Genomic DNA, 19069 nt, shown 5'->3' on the forward strand with positions numbered 1-19069 from the left:
GATCTGCAATGGAAGGTGGACGTGTGGGGTGGATACTTGCTGGATGTTTTAAATATGTCAAAGGGCAATGATTCGGATATATCCTAGTGTGTCCCATTTTTGGGATGTAAATATTTTCTGGGTGTAAATGGATATTTTTGACTTTTGTATTCTAGTTTTGTAGGTCGTTCCACAAAAGAGTAAACCCAAAATAATAATGTGGTTTTCATACATGAAGTTCTAGGCGACTGTTTGATGGGATCACAATGGTAAAATACATGGTACTATAGCATAAATATAGCAGAGATCTGACCAGGCCATGTTACTCCACAGAGATCCGCACCCATGAGACCAGGCCATGTTACTCCACAGAGATCTGAACCCATCTGACCAGGCCATGTTACTCCACAGAGATCCGAACCCATCTGACCAGGCCATGTTACTCCACAGAGATCTGAACCCATCTGACCAGGCCATGTTACTCCACAGAAATCTGAACCCATCTGACCAAGCCTTGTTAGTCAACAGAGATTTAAACCCATCTGACCAGGCCATGTTAGTCCGCAGAGATCTGAACTCATCTGACCAGGCCGTGCTAGTCCACAGATATCTGAACCCATCGGACCACGCTATGTTAGTCCACTGTGAAATGATAAAATGTTCCTGACATCCACCTCTGATCCCTTTAATTGACAAGTCATTTCTGTCTACAGGATCCTCTTTCTTAGGATGTTCCTAGGCCGAGGCCTTTGTAGTAAACTAGATGTTGTTTAAGGGATAGCAGTATTATAGTAGTTATATTCTTGTATATAGGAGCAGTATTATAGTAGTTATGCGGTTCAGGGAAGAAACAGAGTGCTGCACCTCACACCTATGGCTGATACTAGTGCCCCTAGGCTAAATAAAAAACACATCAGAATTTTGTGTATGAATTGATCAAGCCATACTGCCCCATGTACCTCGTGCCGGTATCTGATACACATGGGTCCCTACACTAAGTCCACACCGTGCCAGTCAGTGGCCACCAACCCCGCAGGTGTGCACAGCCAGGGAACGGGGGCCATGGGACGGCCCTGCGACCTGGCTGTGCACGCCTGCGGGGTTGGTGGCCACTGACTGGCACGGTGTGGACTTAGTGTAGGGACCCATGTGTATCAGATACCGGCACGAGGTACATGGGGCAGTATGGCTTGATCAATTCATACACTAAATTCTGATGTGTTTTTTATTTAGCCTAGCGGCACTAGTATCAGCCATGGGTGTGATGTGCAGCACTCTGTTTCTTCCCTGAACCGCATTATAGTAGTTATATTCTTGTATATAGGAGAAGTATTATAGTAGTTATATTCCTGTATATAAGAGCAGTATTATAGTAGTTACATTCTTGTACATAGGGGCAGCATTATAGTAGTTATATTCTTGTATATAGGAGCAGTATTATAGTAGTTATATTCTTGTATATAGGAGCAGTTTTATAGTAGTTATATTCCTGTATATAGGAGCAGTATTATAGTAGTTATATTCTTATATATAGAGGGCAGTATTATAGTAGTTATAGAGCTGTATATAGGAGCAGTATTATAGTAGTTATAGAGCTGTATATAGGAGCAGTATTATAGTAGTTATATTCTTATATATATAGAGGGCAGTATTATAGTAGTTATATTCTTGTATATAGGAGCAGTATTATGTTATATTTCTGTATATAGGAGTTGTATTATAGTAGTTATATTCTTGAAAATAGTTGCTTTAGTTTGTTAGTGAGCACCGGTGTGATGAGGATATTCAGTTCAGTTCATCAGTACAAATGATTTTAAGACTTCCACCTTGCATCATACAAGGAGGGAGACACAGTGCGGAGAATTATTGCATGAAAAAACCCTAAAAGTTGGATTACAGTTTCTGCAGGCTGAGCTGGCACTTACCTCAGACATCTGGGGGAAGAGACTGATGGCTAAAGGAAGAGCCAGTCCAAAGGCAGCAAGGCACACAAGGCTATGCACGGGTAGGATCAGTCTTGGGTATGTTCGCAGCAATGATGTCCTGCAAAACAGAAGGATTGGGCCAAAATTATTACAAAGAACATACGTTACTAGGTGATCAATCAGTAACGCTACAATTAGAGATGAGCGGACCTCAGCATGCTCGAGTCCATTCGAATCCGAGCGTTCGGCATTTGATTAGCTGGGGCTGCTGAACTTGGATAAAGCTCTAAGGTTGTCTGGAAAACATGGATACAGCCAATGACTATATCCATGACTTCCACATAGCCTTAGGGCTTTATCCAACTTCAGCAGCCACCGCTAATCAAATGCCGAACGCTCGGGTTCGGATGGACTCGAGCATGCTCCAGGTTCGCTCATCTGTAGCTACAATCTTAAATTGCCTGAGGTATTAGGAGATACAGTACAATGCGAAATAGCTCCAGAGTGGTACGAGATGGTCCACTGAGAACATAAGTCCCCATACTGCAGACAGCATTGCAGGACCCTTCAATAACCTGGAACTGAATCCAAAAAGTGGAGGAAAAAGCTGATGGGGAGTTAGTTAAAGGTGTTGGTCACCAAAAAACAGTTTCTTTAAAAAAAAAAATCTCAAGTCTTTCAGTTCTAATCAGCTGCTGTATGTCCTGCAGGAAGTGATGTATTCTTTCCAGTCTGGAGAGCAGTAGAGGTTTTCTTTGGGGATTTGCTGCTGCTCTGGACAGTTCCTGACATGGACAGAGGTGGCAGCAGAGGGCACTGTGTCAGACTGGTAAGAATCCACCACTTCCTGCAGGACATACATCAGCTGATAAATACTGGAAGAATCGAGATTATTTATAGAAGTAACTTGCGCACTTTCTGGCACCAGTTGATTCAAAAGATTTTTTTTGGGTGAACTGAATTTTAAAGTTATTGTGTCAGCTTGATTTTTTTCCTACTTGAGAGGGAGTGAAATGCATTTTTTCCTAATCTGTTTTTACTTCCTGATTGTAATTTTTATACTTCCTTTATAAGATGTCATAATGGAGGCAGCCATATTGCCTGAGGTTCTGCACAGCATTACAGTAGCTATTTAGGTACAATAGACAGGAGGGGACCCTATTCACTGTGTGATGTATGCAGAGCGAATACTTCTGAAAGGATAAGAAGGAGTCTGTTGAAAAGGTTTTTTTTTTTTGTTTTTTTTTAGAAAACAGGAAGTTTTAGAATAGTATTAGGCTTAGTGGGCAGAAAGAAAACTTCAGGATTTCAGGATTTTTCAAGATAGAAAGTTAATTTATACATAACTGCAACAAAATTTAACATACAGGTAATGACATATTGCCTTTAACCCTTAAGAGACACAGGGATTCTTCATTTTTGCATTGTCATTTTTCGCTCCTCACATTACGATTTTATGATCACAACGTTACAATTACAACAATATCCAGTTTATATATTTATATATTTATTTTATTTTCCTAAAAATCAATAGGCCTAATTCAGATAGTGACCTATTCAGACCCCTTTTCCTTTTTACTTTTCCCCGTATGGACTTTTTTATCCATTTTTTTTTACTATTTCTTTTTTAACAAAAAATTTACAATTTTGGTGTTATAAATTTTTTTTTTTGCCTACACCGTTGACCATATGCAAGCAATAATTTTATATCTTTATAGTTTGGGCAATTACGCGCGGTGATATCACATATGTTTATTTGATTCTTTATACTTTTTTTTCATTTGGAAAACGGGGAAAGGGGGTGATTTAAACTTTTACAGGTTTTTTTTTTTTTATTCAACAAAACTTCATTGATTCTTTTTCCACACATTTTTAAGTCCCCATAGGAGATTATTGTAAGGAATCCTTTGCTTGCTTATGAGAGTACTGTTGGGCCACCAGATACTGACGATTGCTTCTGGACCACCAAATCACACACTTAAAGCCCCTTAGGGCCCATTTTCAGATTTAAAAATGGGATATAAAGAGTTAATTTCCTCCTACACAGCCACACATTATCCCCCTGATGACATCAGTCATCAGTTATTTTAATATAGTAAAATGGAAAAAAAAGAAATCTCTTAAAATTCTTTAAAAATAGGTTTACCCGAAAAATTTGATTGAAACAATAGGTCATTTTCTAATTTGAATTTCCCTTTAGGCGGTTCTTAGAAAAATTGTGAAAATGAAATTCATTCATGGTCTTCTTGCTGAAGTCAAGAACCATTTTGGTAACATATTAAATATTTTGGTTTTATTCACAATAAATTATTATGAATTTAAAGGTTCACGTTTGGGTTTGAATATTAAATCAAATTTACATTTCCAATTCCATATTTTTTTTTCTTATTTTTCATGAGATCAATCATTTTCCTTTTAAACAATAGAACAGTTTGAGAAGGAAAAACCAAGGAAACCAGTCAGCACTTCCACCATAAAATGTAAAGGGATGGTGTAATCAGAAAATGATTGATTATTTAAATAATTTTTTTTATGTTAAACATATTTTTAAGATTTTTTTTTTATGTTTTTTTTTTCTAATTTTCCATTTTTCTATCTATATTATAAAATAATCCTGATATCTTGCTGTTTTTATTCTCACTAGTGGGGCTAAAATTAAGTTGAGACTTCCTGTTGTGTCTGTAGTGATAAGAGGAGGCTGCTGTAAAGTGATCTTTACAGCATCGCAGCGTCATATGACACCAGTAGATAGAAGAGATAATAGCAGCTTCCTGTGATATGACCTCTTCACAGGTCACAAAGTACGCTCTGTAATGTTTTACATTCATCTCAAGGGGACAGACTGTCTATTGACGTCTATGTCCATGAGTCTTGATGTAAAGCATGTCACTAAATGCTGTTAAAAGCAGCCCAGGCAATATGGCAGCCCCCCATACAATGTACAAAAATAAAAATAAAAAAAAAGTTAAATATTAAATATTTATTAAAGTCAGAAAATTAAATCAGATTTGAATAAGTTGTAGTATCTGACTCTAATCATTAAAAGAAAATTTAGGTGACACATTCCCTTTAAGGGCTGTATGCCAAAAGCATGATTTTTTTTTTCTATATGGATGTTCAATATTTGGAATTTCTACAGTAAACTGCTGAACTTTTATGGTGGAAGTGCTGACCGCTTCATCGTTTTTCTACTTTGGCTGCGATACCGGAAGCTTGTTTTAGTCATGCACTAACCAGGCAAGGTTTTTTTTACTATTTTCGTTAACTGTTTGCCTTACCAGACAGAAGTCCAAAAACTATGTCCATCTAAGTTTTTTTTTTTTTTTTTTTTTTTTTTGAGACTAGGTGTCAATTATTTTTGAGACCGGGTGTTAAAAAAAAATACTTATATATAAAACAATAAAATGCATAAAAAAAAAAAATGGGCCCCAGATTTCTAGAATGGTCGGAAGACCTCGTCCAGCAGCTAAGGCCTCATTTTGCATTTTTATCTTGTCTCAAAGTTAATTTTATTCCATTTGTTACAAAAAAAAAAAAAAAAAAAAAAAGTAAAATAAGACACAGACTTTTTAGAACTGGGCTCGTATTGCACATTAGGAAAGTGAGAATTTATTTTTTCCAGGCTCGGGATAATTTATTGTGAAAGAATCACGAGTTACAGGTGACGCCCGGCGTAGTTGTAGAAGAGGCGATGACTAATCCTTACAACAGCCCCCCCCCCCCTTTCCCCCCCCCCCCCCACCCGCCCGCTCAGCTGGCTCTATCTGTAAATTAAGTCATATTTTTAATGGAGTGGTAGCCGTCCCCTTCTTAACACCAAATCTTGGCAGATACCCATGAAGTTTTTTATCAGGCGTCTCAATGCCTTGGGGCTCTTTGTGAAGATGACTGAACCCAACAGATAATTTCTGTCTATCTTCTGCGGCCATCAATAGACCAATTGGTTCCTCTAATTAACAGTTATCGCTCATTAGTTGGAGGGAATAAGTTTTGGTTGCAGGGTGTCTGCTTCCTAGATGCATGTGCACAAAGAAAAATGGATGTGAGAGCGAGTCACTTAATGACTTCAGTAAGCGCACATTCAAATGAGGCCCTAAGGGCTGCGAGTTACCGATGGAACAGGAGGGCTGAGCCAACCCTGGCTTTGTCTGATAAAACTTCACCATGATCCAGAGCCGGGGATGTGTTGGAACACCTACGCAGGAAATAGCACGAGCGATCAGAGCTAGCGTGAAAGTGTGTCAGCGACAGCGAGGTGACAGGTACAAGAGATTACGCAGCTCGCTCTCTATGCATGGGCCAGATTGCCGGTTTTAATGACGGTGGAAGGTTCATTTTATTTTTCTCTCAGGTAGAAAACAAAAAAGTGCTTCTGGAGCAGCTGATGCCGTTTCTGTGCCAGCCGCCTCGCTCTGCCATTGTGCTCCGATCTGCATATGTGGTGACACAAAATTTAACAAATGTGACTGAAATAGACAAATCAGTATCTGGGCCTGTGTCTAGTTCCGCTGCTAGAATCGTGATAGGAAGGAATGAATAATGAGCGGCGCAGCGCTTCACAGCCAGGGTTAGACAATGATGATACTCCGCTGGCGTCATGGGCTCATCCGCTCTTTGATTCAAATCGGATGCAAAACCCTTGAAGAGTGTTCGAGTTTTCTGTGGTAGAAATAGTCCTTGTAATCTGTGTGCCGGCACCAAAGTCTAGTATCATTAGAATGCGCTAGAGCAGGTGTTGCATCATTAGTGCATTCAGATAATAGAGAGCATTAGAAATCAGAGAGCACAAAGAACGGTGATATCACTAGAGTGTGCACAAGATGGACCAGCTGTTACATTACACAAAGGATTGTGATGTCATTAGAGTGTGCACAAGATGGACCAGCCGTTAGATTACAAAGGATTGTGATCTCACTAGAGTGCACAAGATGGACCTGCCGTTAGATTACACAAAGGATTGTGATGTCACTAGAGTGTGCACAAGATGGACCAGCCGTTAGATTACACAAAGGATTGTGATCTCACTAGAGTGCACAAGATGGACCAGCCGTTACATTACACAAAGGATTGTGATCTCACTAGAGTGCACAAGATGGACCAGCTGTTACATTACACAAAGGATTGTGATGTCACTAGAGTGTGCACAAGATGGACCAGCCGTTAGATTACACAAAGGATTGTGATCTCACTAGAGTGCACAAGATGGACCAGCCGTTAGATTACACAAAGGATTGTGATCTCACTAGAGTGCACAAGATGGACCTGCCGTTAGATTACACAAAGGATTGTGATGTCACTAGAGTGCACAAAATGGACCTGCCGTTAGATTACACAAAGGATTGTGATGTCACTAGAGTGCACAAGATGGACCAGCCGTTAGATTACACAAAGGATTGTGATGTCACTAGAGTGCACAAGATGGACCTGCCATTAGACGACACAAAGGATTGTGATGTCACTAGAGTGTGCACAAGATGGACCTGCTGTTAGATTACACAAAGGATTGTGATGTCACTAGAGTGTACAAGATGGACCTGCCATTAGATGACACAAAGGATTGTGATCAAAAATAGCAAAGTCCAACAGCACTAGAATAAAAAAACAATGAAGGAATAGTACCAGATGCACGCCTCACCAGACTGGATCAAGTCCGAAAAAATCTCCAAAGAAGTAAAGAGACAGCATCCAAAAAATAGTGAAAAAACGTGTAGCTTTATTCACCAAGCCATGCAACGTTTCGGCTGTATCTCAGCCTTTCTCAAGCATGCTTGAGAAAGGCTGAGATACAGCCGAAACGTTGCATGGCTTGGTGAATAAAGCTACACGTTTTTTCACTATTTTTTGGATGCTGTCTCTTTACTCCTTTGGACAAAGGATTGTGATGTCACTAGAGTGTGCCCAAGATGGACCAGCCGTTACATTACACAAAGGATTGTGATGTCACTAGAGGGTGCACAAAATAGACCTGCCGTTAAACACAAAGATTGGTGATGTCACTAGAGTGTGCTCAAGATGAACCTGCCGTTAGATTACACAAAGGATTGTGATGTCACTACAGTGTGCACAAGATGGACCTGCCGTTAGACGACACAAAGGATTGTGATGTCACTAGAGGGTGCACAAGATAGACCTGCCATTAGATTACACAAAGGATTGTGATGTCACTAGAGTGCACAAGATGATTCTGTCATTAGAATGTACAAGATGGTGATGCCATTAGATTACACAAAGGATTGTGATGTCACTACAATGTATAAGATGGGCCTACCATTAGACGACAAAAAGAATTGTGATGTCACTAGAATGTACAAGACGGACCTGCCATTAGATTATACAAAGAACGGTGATGTCACTAGACTGTGCACAAGATGGACCTGCCGTTAGATGGCACAAAGGATTGTGATGTCACTAGAGTGTACAATATGGACCTGCCACTAGAATGTACATAAGATGGACCTGCCATTAGAATGTACACAAGATGGTGATGCCATTAGATGTCACAAAGGATTGTGATTAGAGAGGAGCGAACCTCGAGCATGCTGGAGTGCAATCGAACCCGAACGTTCGGCATTTGATTAGCTGGGGCTGCTGAACTTGGATAAAGCCCTAAGGTTGTCTCGAAAACATGGATATAGTCATTGGCTGTTTCCATGTTTTCCAGACAACCTTAGGGCTTTATCCAAGTTCAGCAGCCCCAGCTAATCAAATACCGAACGTTCGGGTTTGGATGGACTCGAGCATGCACGTGGTTCGCTCATCTCTAATTGTGATCTCAAAATGTACACAAAATGATTTTGTCACTAGAATGCGCAGAGGATAAGAATGTCACTATAATCCACATGTTCTGACGTCACTAGAATGCAGAGGATAAGGATCTCATTAGAAGATTGTGCTGCCATAACACAGATTGCTGCGACCTCTTTAGAGTTCACAGATGATGATGGGATAACTAGAATGTAAAGAGGAGTGCGAGGATAAGAATGTGACTAGACTGCACACAGGATTATGATATCACTAGAATGCACACAGAATTATGTCATTAAAATGCACACAGGGTTATTATATCATTAGAGTGCACACAGGATTATTATATCATTAGAGTGCACATATGATTATAATATCATTAGAGTGCACATAGTATTATTATATCATTAGAATGTACACAGGATAATTATATCATTAGAATGTACACAGGGTTATTATGTCACTAGAATGCACACAGGATTATTATGTCACTAGAATATACACAGGGTTATTATATCATTAGAGTGCACATAGGATTATTATAGCATTAGAATGTACCCAAGATTATTATGTCACTATAATGTACACAGGGTTATTATATCATTAGAGTGCACAAAGGATTATTATATCATTAGAATGCACACAGGATTATTATGTCACTAGAATGTACACAGGATTATTATATCATTAGAATGTACACAGAGTTATTATATTATTAGATTGCACACAGGGTTATTATATCATTAGACTGCACACAGGGTTATTATATCATTAGAATGTACACAGGGTTATTATATCATTAGAATGTACACAGGGTTATTATATTATTAGATTGCACACAGGATTATTATATCATTAGAATGTACACAGGGTTATTATATCATTAGAATGTACACAGGGTTATGATATCATTAGAATGTACACAGGGTTATGATATCATTAGACTGCACACAGGGTTATTATATTATTAGAATGTACACAGGGTTATTATATCATTAGAATGTACACAGGGTTATTATATCATTAGAATGTACACAGGGTTATTATATTATTAGATTGCACACAGGGTTATTATATCATTAGAATGTACACAGGGTTATTATATAATTAGATTGCACACAGGGTTATTATATCATTAGAATGTACACAGGGTTATTATATTATTAGATTGCACACAGGGTTATTATATCATTAGAATGTACACAGGGTTATTATATCATTAGAATGTACACAGGGTTATTATATCATTAGAGTGCACATAGGATTATTATATCATTAGAATGTACACAGGGTTATTATATCATTAGACTACACACAGGGTTATTATATCATTAGAATGTACACAGGGTTATTATATCATTAGAGTGCACATAGGATTATTATATCATTAGAATGTACACAGGGTTATTATATTATTAGATTGCACACAGGGTTATTATATCATTAGAATGTACACAGGGTTATTATATCATTAGAATGTACACAGGGTTATTATATTATTAGATTGCACACAGGATTATTATATCATTAGAATGTACACAGGGTTATTATATCATTAGAATGTACACAGGGTTATTATATCATTAGAATGTACACAGGGTTATTATATCATTAGACTACACACAGGGTTATTATATCATTAGAATGTACACAGGGTTATTATATCATTAGAGTGCACATAGGATTATTATATCATTAGAATGTACACATGGTTATTATATCATTAGACTGCACACAGGATTATTATGTCATTAGACTGCACACAGGATTATTATGTCATTAGAATGTACACAGGGTTATTATATCATTAGAATGTACACAGGGTTATTATATCATTAGAGTGCACATAGGATTATTATATCATTAGAATGTACACATGGTTATTATATCATTAGACTGCACACAGGATTATTATGTCATTAGACTGCACACAGGATTATTATGTCATTAGAATGTACACAGGGTTATGATATCATTAGAATGTACACAGGGTTATTATATTATTAGAATGTACACAAGGTTATATCATTAGAGTGCACACACGATTATTATATCATTAGAATGTACACAGGATCATTAGGTCATTAGAATTGTGGTGATATAAGAATGAAGTATGGGGTTGTTATATACTGGATGTCTTCTGCTACTATTGGTATTAGAGTGTTTACAGTATTATGATGTCACTAGAATGCACACAGTATTTTGATGTCACTAGAATGCTTACAGGATGTTAGTGTAGACATCTTGATGTTTCCTAAATGCCTGGCTGATGGACTGTACTATGGGCCAATACCCCTCAAATTACACACAAAATATGCCCTGGAGGGAAGCAGCTACTTTTACAGCATCTGATTGGCTGATTACGGAGTCTGATAAATAAACTTTAATCAAGTAAAACTGTCAACATGATTGAGATTACATACTGATGTCATCTATTAGCATTACAGTGGCTTAAAACAATCCTATGTGGGGTGAGGGTGCAGTCTCTTTCACAGCAGACTAAACTCCACCTATAGATATAGCCATATAGTGGTCCCCTAAACACAAAGCAGCCGCCAACCTGCGGCGTATATGACATATAAAAAACACCAGCAAGTGGAGGCGGAGTGAAGAGAAAAATGTATTCAATCCACCAGTGCATAAACCTAGACAGTAGTATGCATTATATATCAAGGGATCACCACCACTCAATATATAGACTATCAATGTTATTTATTCAATTATTTGATGATGCACACGCTTGGCTAATCAACAAAAAATATTTAACATTAAAATAAAAAAAAAATAAAAAAAAACTGGAACAGGGAGGCCTATATATAAATATATTTTGTAGAGAATTTTTTTTAATGAATTTAACCATTGAAGTATAATAATAATGGCAAATTTTAAGGCTACGTTCTTACAAGGCAAAAGGCAAAATACAGCCGTAAAATAAAGAAAAAATACAACCGTTTTTCTTATGTATTAACGGGCTACTTTAAAGTCTATGGAAAAAGGTGCATGCACTCACTGTCATTTTTAACTACTTTTATGATCTGTTTTAAATGACAGACACATCTTTGCCTTATAATGTTTTTTTTGAACGTTTTTATTTGTATAGCGCACACAGATTCCGCAGCGCTTCACCTATCTGTATGTTTTTGGGTGTGGGAGGAAACCCAAGCAAACACGGAGAGAACATACAAACTCTTTGCAGATGTTGCCCTTGGTGGGATTTGAACCCAGGACTCCAGCGCTGCAAGTCTACAGTGCTAACCACTGGGCCACGTGCTGCCTTATTTTTGAGTTTGTCACTTTCACTCTTTTTTTTTTAATTATTATTTTTTTTTTTATTAATCTTTGATCGGTAAAAAATACCGACATTTAAAAAAATAAAATAAACCTGTGTGTCAACAGGAAATAAAATCACTTTATTTTAACGCCCGTAATAAATTATGTTTTTCACTACTGGCTTTCAATAGAGCACATAATCCCATTGAAAACACCCGGTGGGTAGTTAGATACAGAAAACCTACAACTAATTTCTTAGATATCAACACAGGTGATTTTTTTTTTTTTTTTTTTTAACACAGTCCCTGTTGGTGAAGCATGTGTGTGAACACAGCCTGATGGAAGACATTACTAGATAAGAAAAACAGCTGTATTTTTGCCCTTATTTGAACTTTTATTTTTATTTTACCGTGCGTAAAACTAACCTTAAAATCCATGTGTTTTCTGCCACTGACATGTCTGCCACAGATCTTCTTTAGAATATCTTGTACGTGTGAATCTATTCTAAGTGCTCAGGTGTTTGCAGGTAATAATAATAATACAGACACCTATGTGCAAGATGGTGGAAAGTGAAAGGCTTAGAAATAGAGAAATTAAAAAGACACGTACAAGGCTATAGCTATAGAACCAACTAAGTGAATGTATACCTGCCTAGGATAAACAGCAGCTATATATATATATATATATATATATATATATATATATATATACATATATCTAGGGAGAGAGAGAAAGTAAAATAATATATAAAAACAAACTGATCAGTAAATCTGTAGGAATAACGGTGGTAACAGCTAATAATGGTCAGAAAGGATGGTGGGGAAATTAATAAAATGATAATCGTTAAAACAAATCTATGAATAGATTGAAAATAAAAAAAAATGTTTAAAAATGTTCATTGTCAAGGAGAAAAACATAAATGACTGTACGAAATAAAATAAAAATAATGTAAATCAATAATATAAAAATAAAATAATGAAAAAAAAATCATAAATTAAAAATAATATAAAATAAAATAAAAAGTATAATACATACGGAATATATCATTATAAGAAATATAAAGTAATATAAAGTAATAAATAAATATAACATTAAAACTATCATCATAATAATATATAACAAAAAATAATAAAATAAAAGTTATATAAAATAAAAAAAATATAATATATACAATATATATATCGCTATAAAAATATAAAAAATATATAATAGTAAAGAAAATAAAAATAACATTTTTTTCCCATTTTCACCCAGAAAGAAGACAAAAAAAAAACAATCCCAATCTCCTCCACTTCCTATCACCCCATCATAAGTGTTAACTTGTTGAACTCTCAACATCTCTTACCAGTACCTGTTCCCTCCTCTCTCTGTTCTCGATGGTATCAGCTATGCTAGGCCAATCTCCCCATAGTTTCTTGAATTCACACATTAATAACATTAAAATAATTCTAATAATATATAACAAAAAATAAAAAAATATAAATATAAAAAATACACTAAATTGGGTATGCTGCAGTAAAAATGAACAAACACTTACTGTATGATAGTTATCTAGGAACGGCCATATACATCCCACATAGAATATATTTCATGCCAGGAATTCAACATAGGATTACATATATTACATCTATGAAGGAGTGCCCCTAAGTCAGGGATATCCTCCGCTTTTTCTGGATTGTATTTCTATCAAGAACATTTTTAAACAAATAGCAAAATCAGGGGGAAAAACAAAAAAAAACCATATATATAAAACAATCCTATACATCTAGACAGCTGACATACTAGAAATTTTACAGGTGTATAAAAAAAAAAAATACACTTAAAAATTTCTCGCGTCATTTCACACCTGAGAGGCTTAGTTACACGTGGACGTTATTCAGAAATATTGAGAACCCTGGATACTATTTTAGGAATTGTAAAGAGCAGTCATAGGACGATACATCCACCGCACAACACAGATTATTAGCAGTATACGGCGGTGATGAATTATTGTCGCAGGTTGTCCTGTGAAGGTGCTAGAAAAAGGGGGTAAAATATTTTTATTCACATATCAGAACATTATGTCCATTTCTAAGGAAACTGGCTCTAGGCTCCGCGGAGTTTATTCTTAGAAGCCCATACTTACATATATATAAAAAAAATTTTTTTTACTTCTTAGATTTTTCATGTAAAATTTATTTTATCGTAATTTTTTATAACTATAACATTTTTTACCAAACACCTACACAGATGAGAACAGCCAACTATTCCGACACTTCATTATTGGTCTACATTATGACTACATTATTGGTCATATAACTTATAGATCCTGCACCCAAATTAAAAATAAAGGTGTAAAATTCAGGCAAATAAGCCCCGCCCCTGGACTTCCCAGGAACACTCCTAAAAGAGTCACCTTGCATAAACTCAACACGGTTAACAACACTGTCCCACTAAAATCGGGACTGTTGTCAAGTATGGTGTCAATCCCTCCCCACCTACCATCTGCCATCTATAACGCTGGTGTCTTCCTATGTAGCAGATGGCCCTTTGGGCTCCTACCACAGAACCCCCTTTTGGCTTCTCACTTGATCACCATTAGGCCTTATGTACAAGTTATACAGAGCCATACATTTTTTAGCCATGTAAGTCTGTGGGCCCATACGTAGTATCAGTAATATCCTGATGTGTTCTATGGGAATCAGTACTATAGAGTATTGCATCTACGGGACATTCTGTATATGGTGCCATACAAGATCACCGCAGACCAAAGACAAAGAGTGCCTATGGCTACATAGCATGCAGACTCCCCAAACTAGGCTCTTGCTTGCACATATGTGAGTAAACTTGGCTTTTTAGATAGCAATGAAGGCAAAAGAACAGATTCTAGGCATTGGAATCTAGGTTGTGAATTTTATATAAGACCCACCTAAAGAAAATTCTTATTGCATACTAAACATAATACACAATAAGAAATTCTAAGAAATACAAATATCCTATACCCATTGCCACCTAAACTCCCAATAATAAAACTGACAACAGCACTAACTTATCCGTTATAAAGTTGAACACAAGGCGGCGCCCCCCAGTGGTGAAGTAAAAGCCTATTCTCAATGGCCGTGAGTGTTTCAGGTAACGTTCCTATGGTGCACTATAAGAAAGCAGCCATAACGACGATCATCCCCTACCGAACGCTTAGTCGTGTTTCTGTAAACTGTCCCCAGTGTTCGGCTCCTCAGCCCGGCGCTGTCATTCAGCTGTAATTAATGCCCTGTTGGTCTTCCCACAATCACCTAAACCCAACAAAACAGGCGAGAAAAAGAGAGAACCAATTTAAAATTAACAGAGGATAACGTGAGACATCCTGCCGAGTGGTAACGAAGAAGTCCGGTCCACATTACAATAGATGGAACATCCTAATTAAGAGAAGATATGACTTCATTGAGAAGGAGAGAAGGGGCCATCCTCCACCTCCCCCCCAATTAGACATAGAAGGTGCAATTTCTTAATTGGACATCTGATTTAGAGATCTGACAGTTCAGCATAAAATGCTTTATAATTAGAGATGGTCAGTGGTATTCCATCTAGAAAAGACGACCAGACACTCCATGCCTCGTCTCGATGAGAAGATGGGGCCCGTGTTCTCTCAACTGACAGTAATACAGACTATGAGACGAGCACCTGTATGACTGGCACCTTATACTTCCAGCAAATTTATTTCTAAAACATGCAAAGATTCCTCCGATATCAGACCTCTCCCTGTGCCAGAAGGGGCAATAGAAACCACCAGACACCCTCTTGCACCCTTAAACTTAAACCTAAAGAGTTCAAAGAGCAGAGTTGTGGTCAGGAGTCACCACGGCACATTTCTCCATTATTACAAGCCTTATGTCCGTCCTCGTCTTTTTGCTTCCGTCGCCTATTTACATAAAACACACAGTCCGATCTGACGGCATCATGTTATAGATCAGGAGGGGTTAATTGGAAATGAAAGTTTGTGCACGTATTCAGTCTCTGTAAGAGTCCAGTAGGTAATCCTGGTCAGATTCCAATCTACGCTACAAGGTACACTATGGACCCTATTACATGGGACGGTTATCGCGCAAATTATTGTTATATTGTTCAAATTTAAACGATAATAGCTTTGTGTAAATACAGGCAAGGATCATGAGAAATTGTTTATTGTTCATTTGGGGCTAAAACCAAAATCATTGTTAATTGTTCGCTGTATTTTCCCATACCGTCACTAATTGTTTGGTATAATTCCACATCGTTCCTTCATTTGTTGGGATCAGATGGAGTAAACGATCGTAGGAACAATCATAACTAACGTCTATCTTTCTGTGTAACGATAAACTATCTTGTTTATAGTTAAAAATCGCTTAGGGTCCTATTACACTGAGCGGTTTTTAACGATCGCAAATGAGATTGTTTATAGTTAACCTGAAATCGTTCACCATAGTACACAGAACGATAATCAGAACTATGATCGCAAAAATATTAATACATATGGCCTAAATGTTTTCCACACCCCCATATACACACCTATGCAGCTTCAACTGCTCTGTAACTAAGGCCAGTCATATTCATCTTTATTTCTTCTTAGTGATAATCTCATCTAATTCCTCCTGGTCATGCTCTTCTCTAGGTCTTCCTGGTTATGCTTTCTCCAGTCCCTCATGGTTATGTTCTTCCTAAAAGCGATTCTGTACCCACAATCTGACCCCCCAAACCACTTGCACCTTCAGATAGCTGCCTTTAATCCAAGATCTGTCCTGGGGTCCGTTTGGCAGGTGATGCAGTTATTGTCATAAAAAATTAATTTTAAAATTGCAGCTCCGTGCCCTATTGGCGTATCTGTGCCCTAACTTTGCACCACCCCTCCGTCCCTCCTCCCCACCCTCTTCATCATTAGGAATGCCACTGGAACATTTACTTCTGTTTGAAGATTGCACAGGTGTCTTAACGATCCAGCCCATGTGCTGTGGTAACACAGGTGGGAAATAGGAGGCAATCTGCCTGGAGCATTCCTAATGATGAAGAGGGTGGGGAGGAGGGACGGAGGGGTGGTGCAAAGTTAGGGCACAGATACACCCATAGGGCACGAAGCTGCAATTTTAAAATTAATTTTTTATGACAATAACTGCATCACCTGCCAAACGGACCGCAGGACAGATCTTCGATTAAAAGCAGCTATCCAAAGGTACAAGTGGTTGGGGGGGGGGGGGGTCAGATTGTGGGTACAGAGTCGCTTTAATTCACTTTGGTTATGCCCATTTTAGTTCCTACCTTTTTTCCAATCTCTCCCAACTAATCTTGTCTTGATTGTCCCCTGGCCGTGCTCTTCTAGTTAGGTTCTTCCCCAATCCCCTTTTGATTATGTTCCCTTATTATTTCCTCCTGATTTTGCTCTTTTTTGATGCTTCTTCGTCATGATGTTCTTTTGTAATCAATATTTGGTGCTCTTATTCATTCTTTCTTGTTACATTATGCTTTTCTTCATTCTATCTTGACTATGCTCATCTACATTCCACCCAAGGTATATTCTTCTTTAATAGTTTTTTTATTCTTCATGTTAAGTTTTTCTATTTTTTTTTCTCCAGTCCTTTCTGGGTATGCTCTTCCTCATAGCCAACAAAACACAGTAATCACTGAACTCAAGGAGAACAGCGAAAAAAATTCCAATGAAGTACTCAATCAAGAGTCTCCACTGATGCCCCCAAAAATTTTAATATGCAAAACAAGAGTCCGTGGAGCCTCAGTTACGAGTCTCAAAACACGGGATAGCCAGATATCTCTAGCCTGTTGCCAACGGGGACTCTTGTTTTGCATATTTAAATTGGAGACTCTTGATTGAGTACTTCATTGGAATTTTTTTCGCTGTTCTCCTTGAGTTCAGTGATTACTGTGTTTTGTTGGTTGATTTTTCATTGCCCCAACTAGCCAGAATCCTACCCCACACTGACGAGGGGCAAAAACCCCGAAACGGCTGTCTGTGGGTGGAAGCCTGCCTTTGCAAGCCCTTGTCATGATCGCAACACTCGCACCTTGAGTTAGACATATGCCTGGGCCAACCACCCTGTTGTTTCCCTGTCTATGTTCCAATACTCGCAACCGAGGGGGACTTAAGGGGTTATGTTTCAGGGTGGTGTGGTGCTCTCCCCATCATGGAGGCACCCCGTTGGCAACAGGCTAGAGATATCTGGCTATCCTGTGTTTTGAGACTCGTAACTGAGGCTCCACGGACTCTTGTTTTGCATCTTCCTCATAGCCCCAAAGTTAAGTCTTCTTTATTCCCTTCTGGTTTTATTCTTTATTACCACCAAGTTAGATCTTCTTTATTTTGTCCTGATTATGTGCTTTTCATTCCCCCTAGGTTATGTCTTCTTTATTCCCTCCTGGTTATGCTCTTCATTGCCACCAGTTAAATCTTCTTTATTCCCTCCTTGTGATGCTCTTTATTGCCACCAGGTTAAGTCTTCTTTCTTCCCTTCTGTTATGCTCCTCATTCTTACCAGGTTAGGTCTTCTTTATTCTCTCCTGGTTATGCTCTTTGTTCCCAGCAGACTAGGTCTTCTCTGTTCCCTTTTTGTTATGCCCTTTATTGCCACCTGGTTAGGTAGCCCCTCTTCTATATTCTTTATTGCCACCAAGTTAGATCTTCTTTATTTTTTCCTGATTATGCTCTTTTCATTCCCACCAGGTTATGTTGTCTTTATTCCCTCCTGGTTATGCTCTTCATTGCCACCAGGTTAGGTCTTTTTTATTCCCTTTTTTTGGTCAGGTCTTTTTCCCTTTATTAGGTTGGGTCTTCTTTACTTTATTCCCTCCTGGTTATGCTCTTCATTACCTCCAGGTTAGGTCTTCTTTATTCCCTCCTGGTTATGTTCTTCATTCCCACCAGGTTAGGTCTTCTTTGTTCCCTCCTGGTTATGTTCTTCATTCTCACCAGGTTAGGTCTTCTTTGTTCCCTCCTGGTTATGTTCTTCATTCCCACCAGGTTAGGTCTTCTTTGTTCCCTCCTGGTTATGTTCTTCATTGCCACTAGGTTAGGTCTTCTTTGTTCCCTTCTGTTATGCTCTTCATTCCCACCAGGTTAGGTCTTCTTTATTCTCCCCTGGTTATGCTCTTCATTCCCACCAGGCTAGGTCTTCTCTATTCCCTTCTGGTTA

General features: G+C 38.0%; 1 protein-coding gene across 2 annotated transcripts in view; it reads right to left on the minus strand.

Moving 5' to 3' along the window:
• SFXN5 (sideroflexin 5) overlaps positions 1-19069 on the minus strand; it is a 165252-nt gene that overhangs the window by 38903 nt on the left and 107280 nt on the right. For both annotated transcript variants that reach the window (XM_069976313.1, XM_069976312.1), the window contains one exon: positions 1905-2022. In XM_069976313.1, the coding sequence (XP_069832414.1) occupies positions 1905-2022 (118 nt within the window). The remainder of the gene's footprint in view (positions 1-1904; positions 2023-19069) is intronic.

The sequence above is a fragment of the Dendropsophus ebraccatus genome, chromosome 7 (genome assembly GCF_027789765.1).
Source record: "Dendropsophus ebraccatus isolate aDenEbr1 chromosome 7, aDenEbr1.pat, whole genome shotgun sequence".
Classification (NCBI taxonomy): Eukaryota; Metazoa; Chordata; class Amphibia; order Anura; family Hylidae; genus Dendropsophus; species Dendropsophus ebraccatus.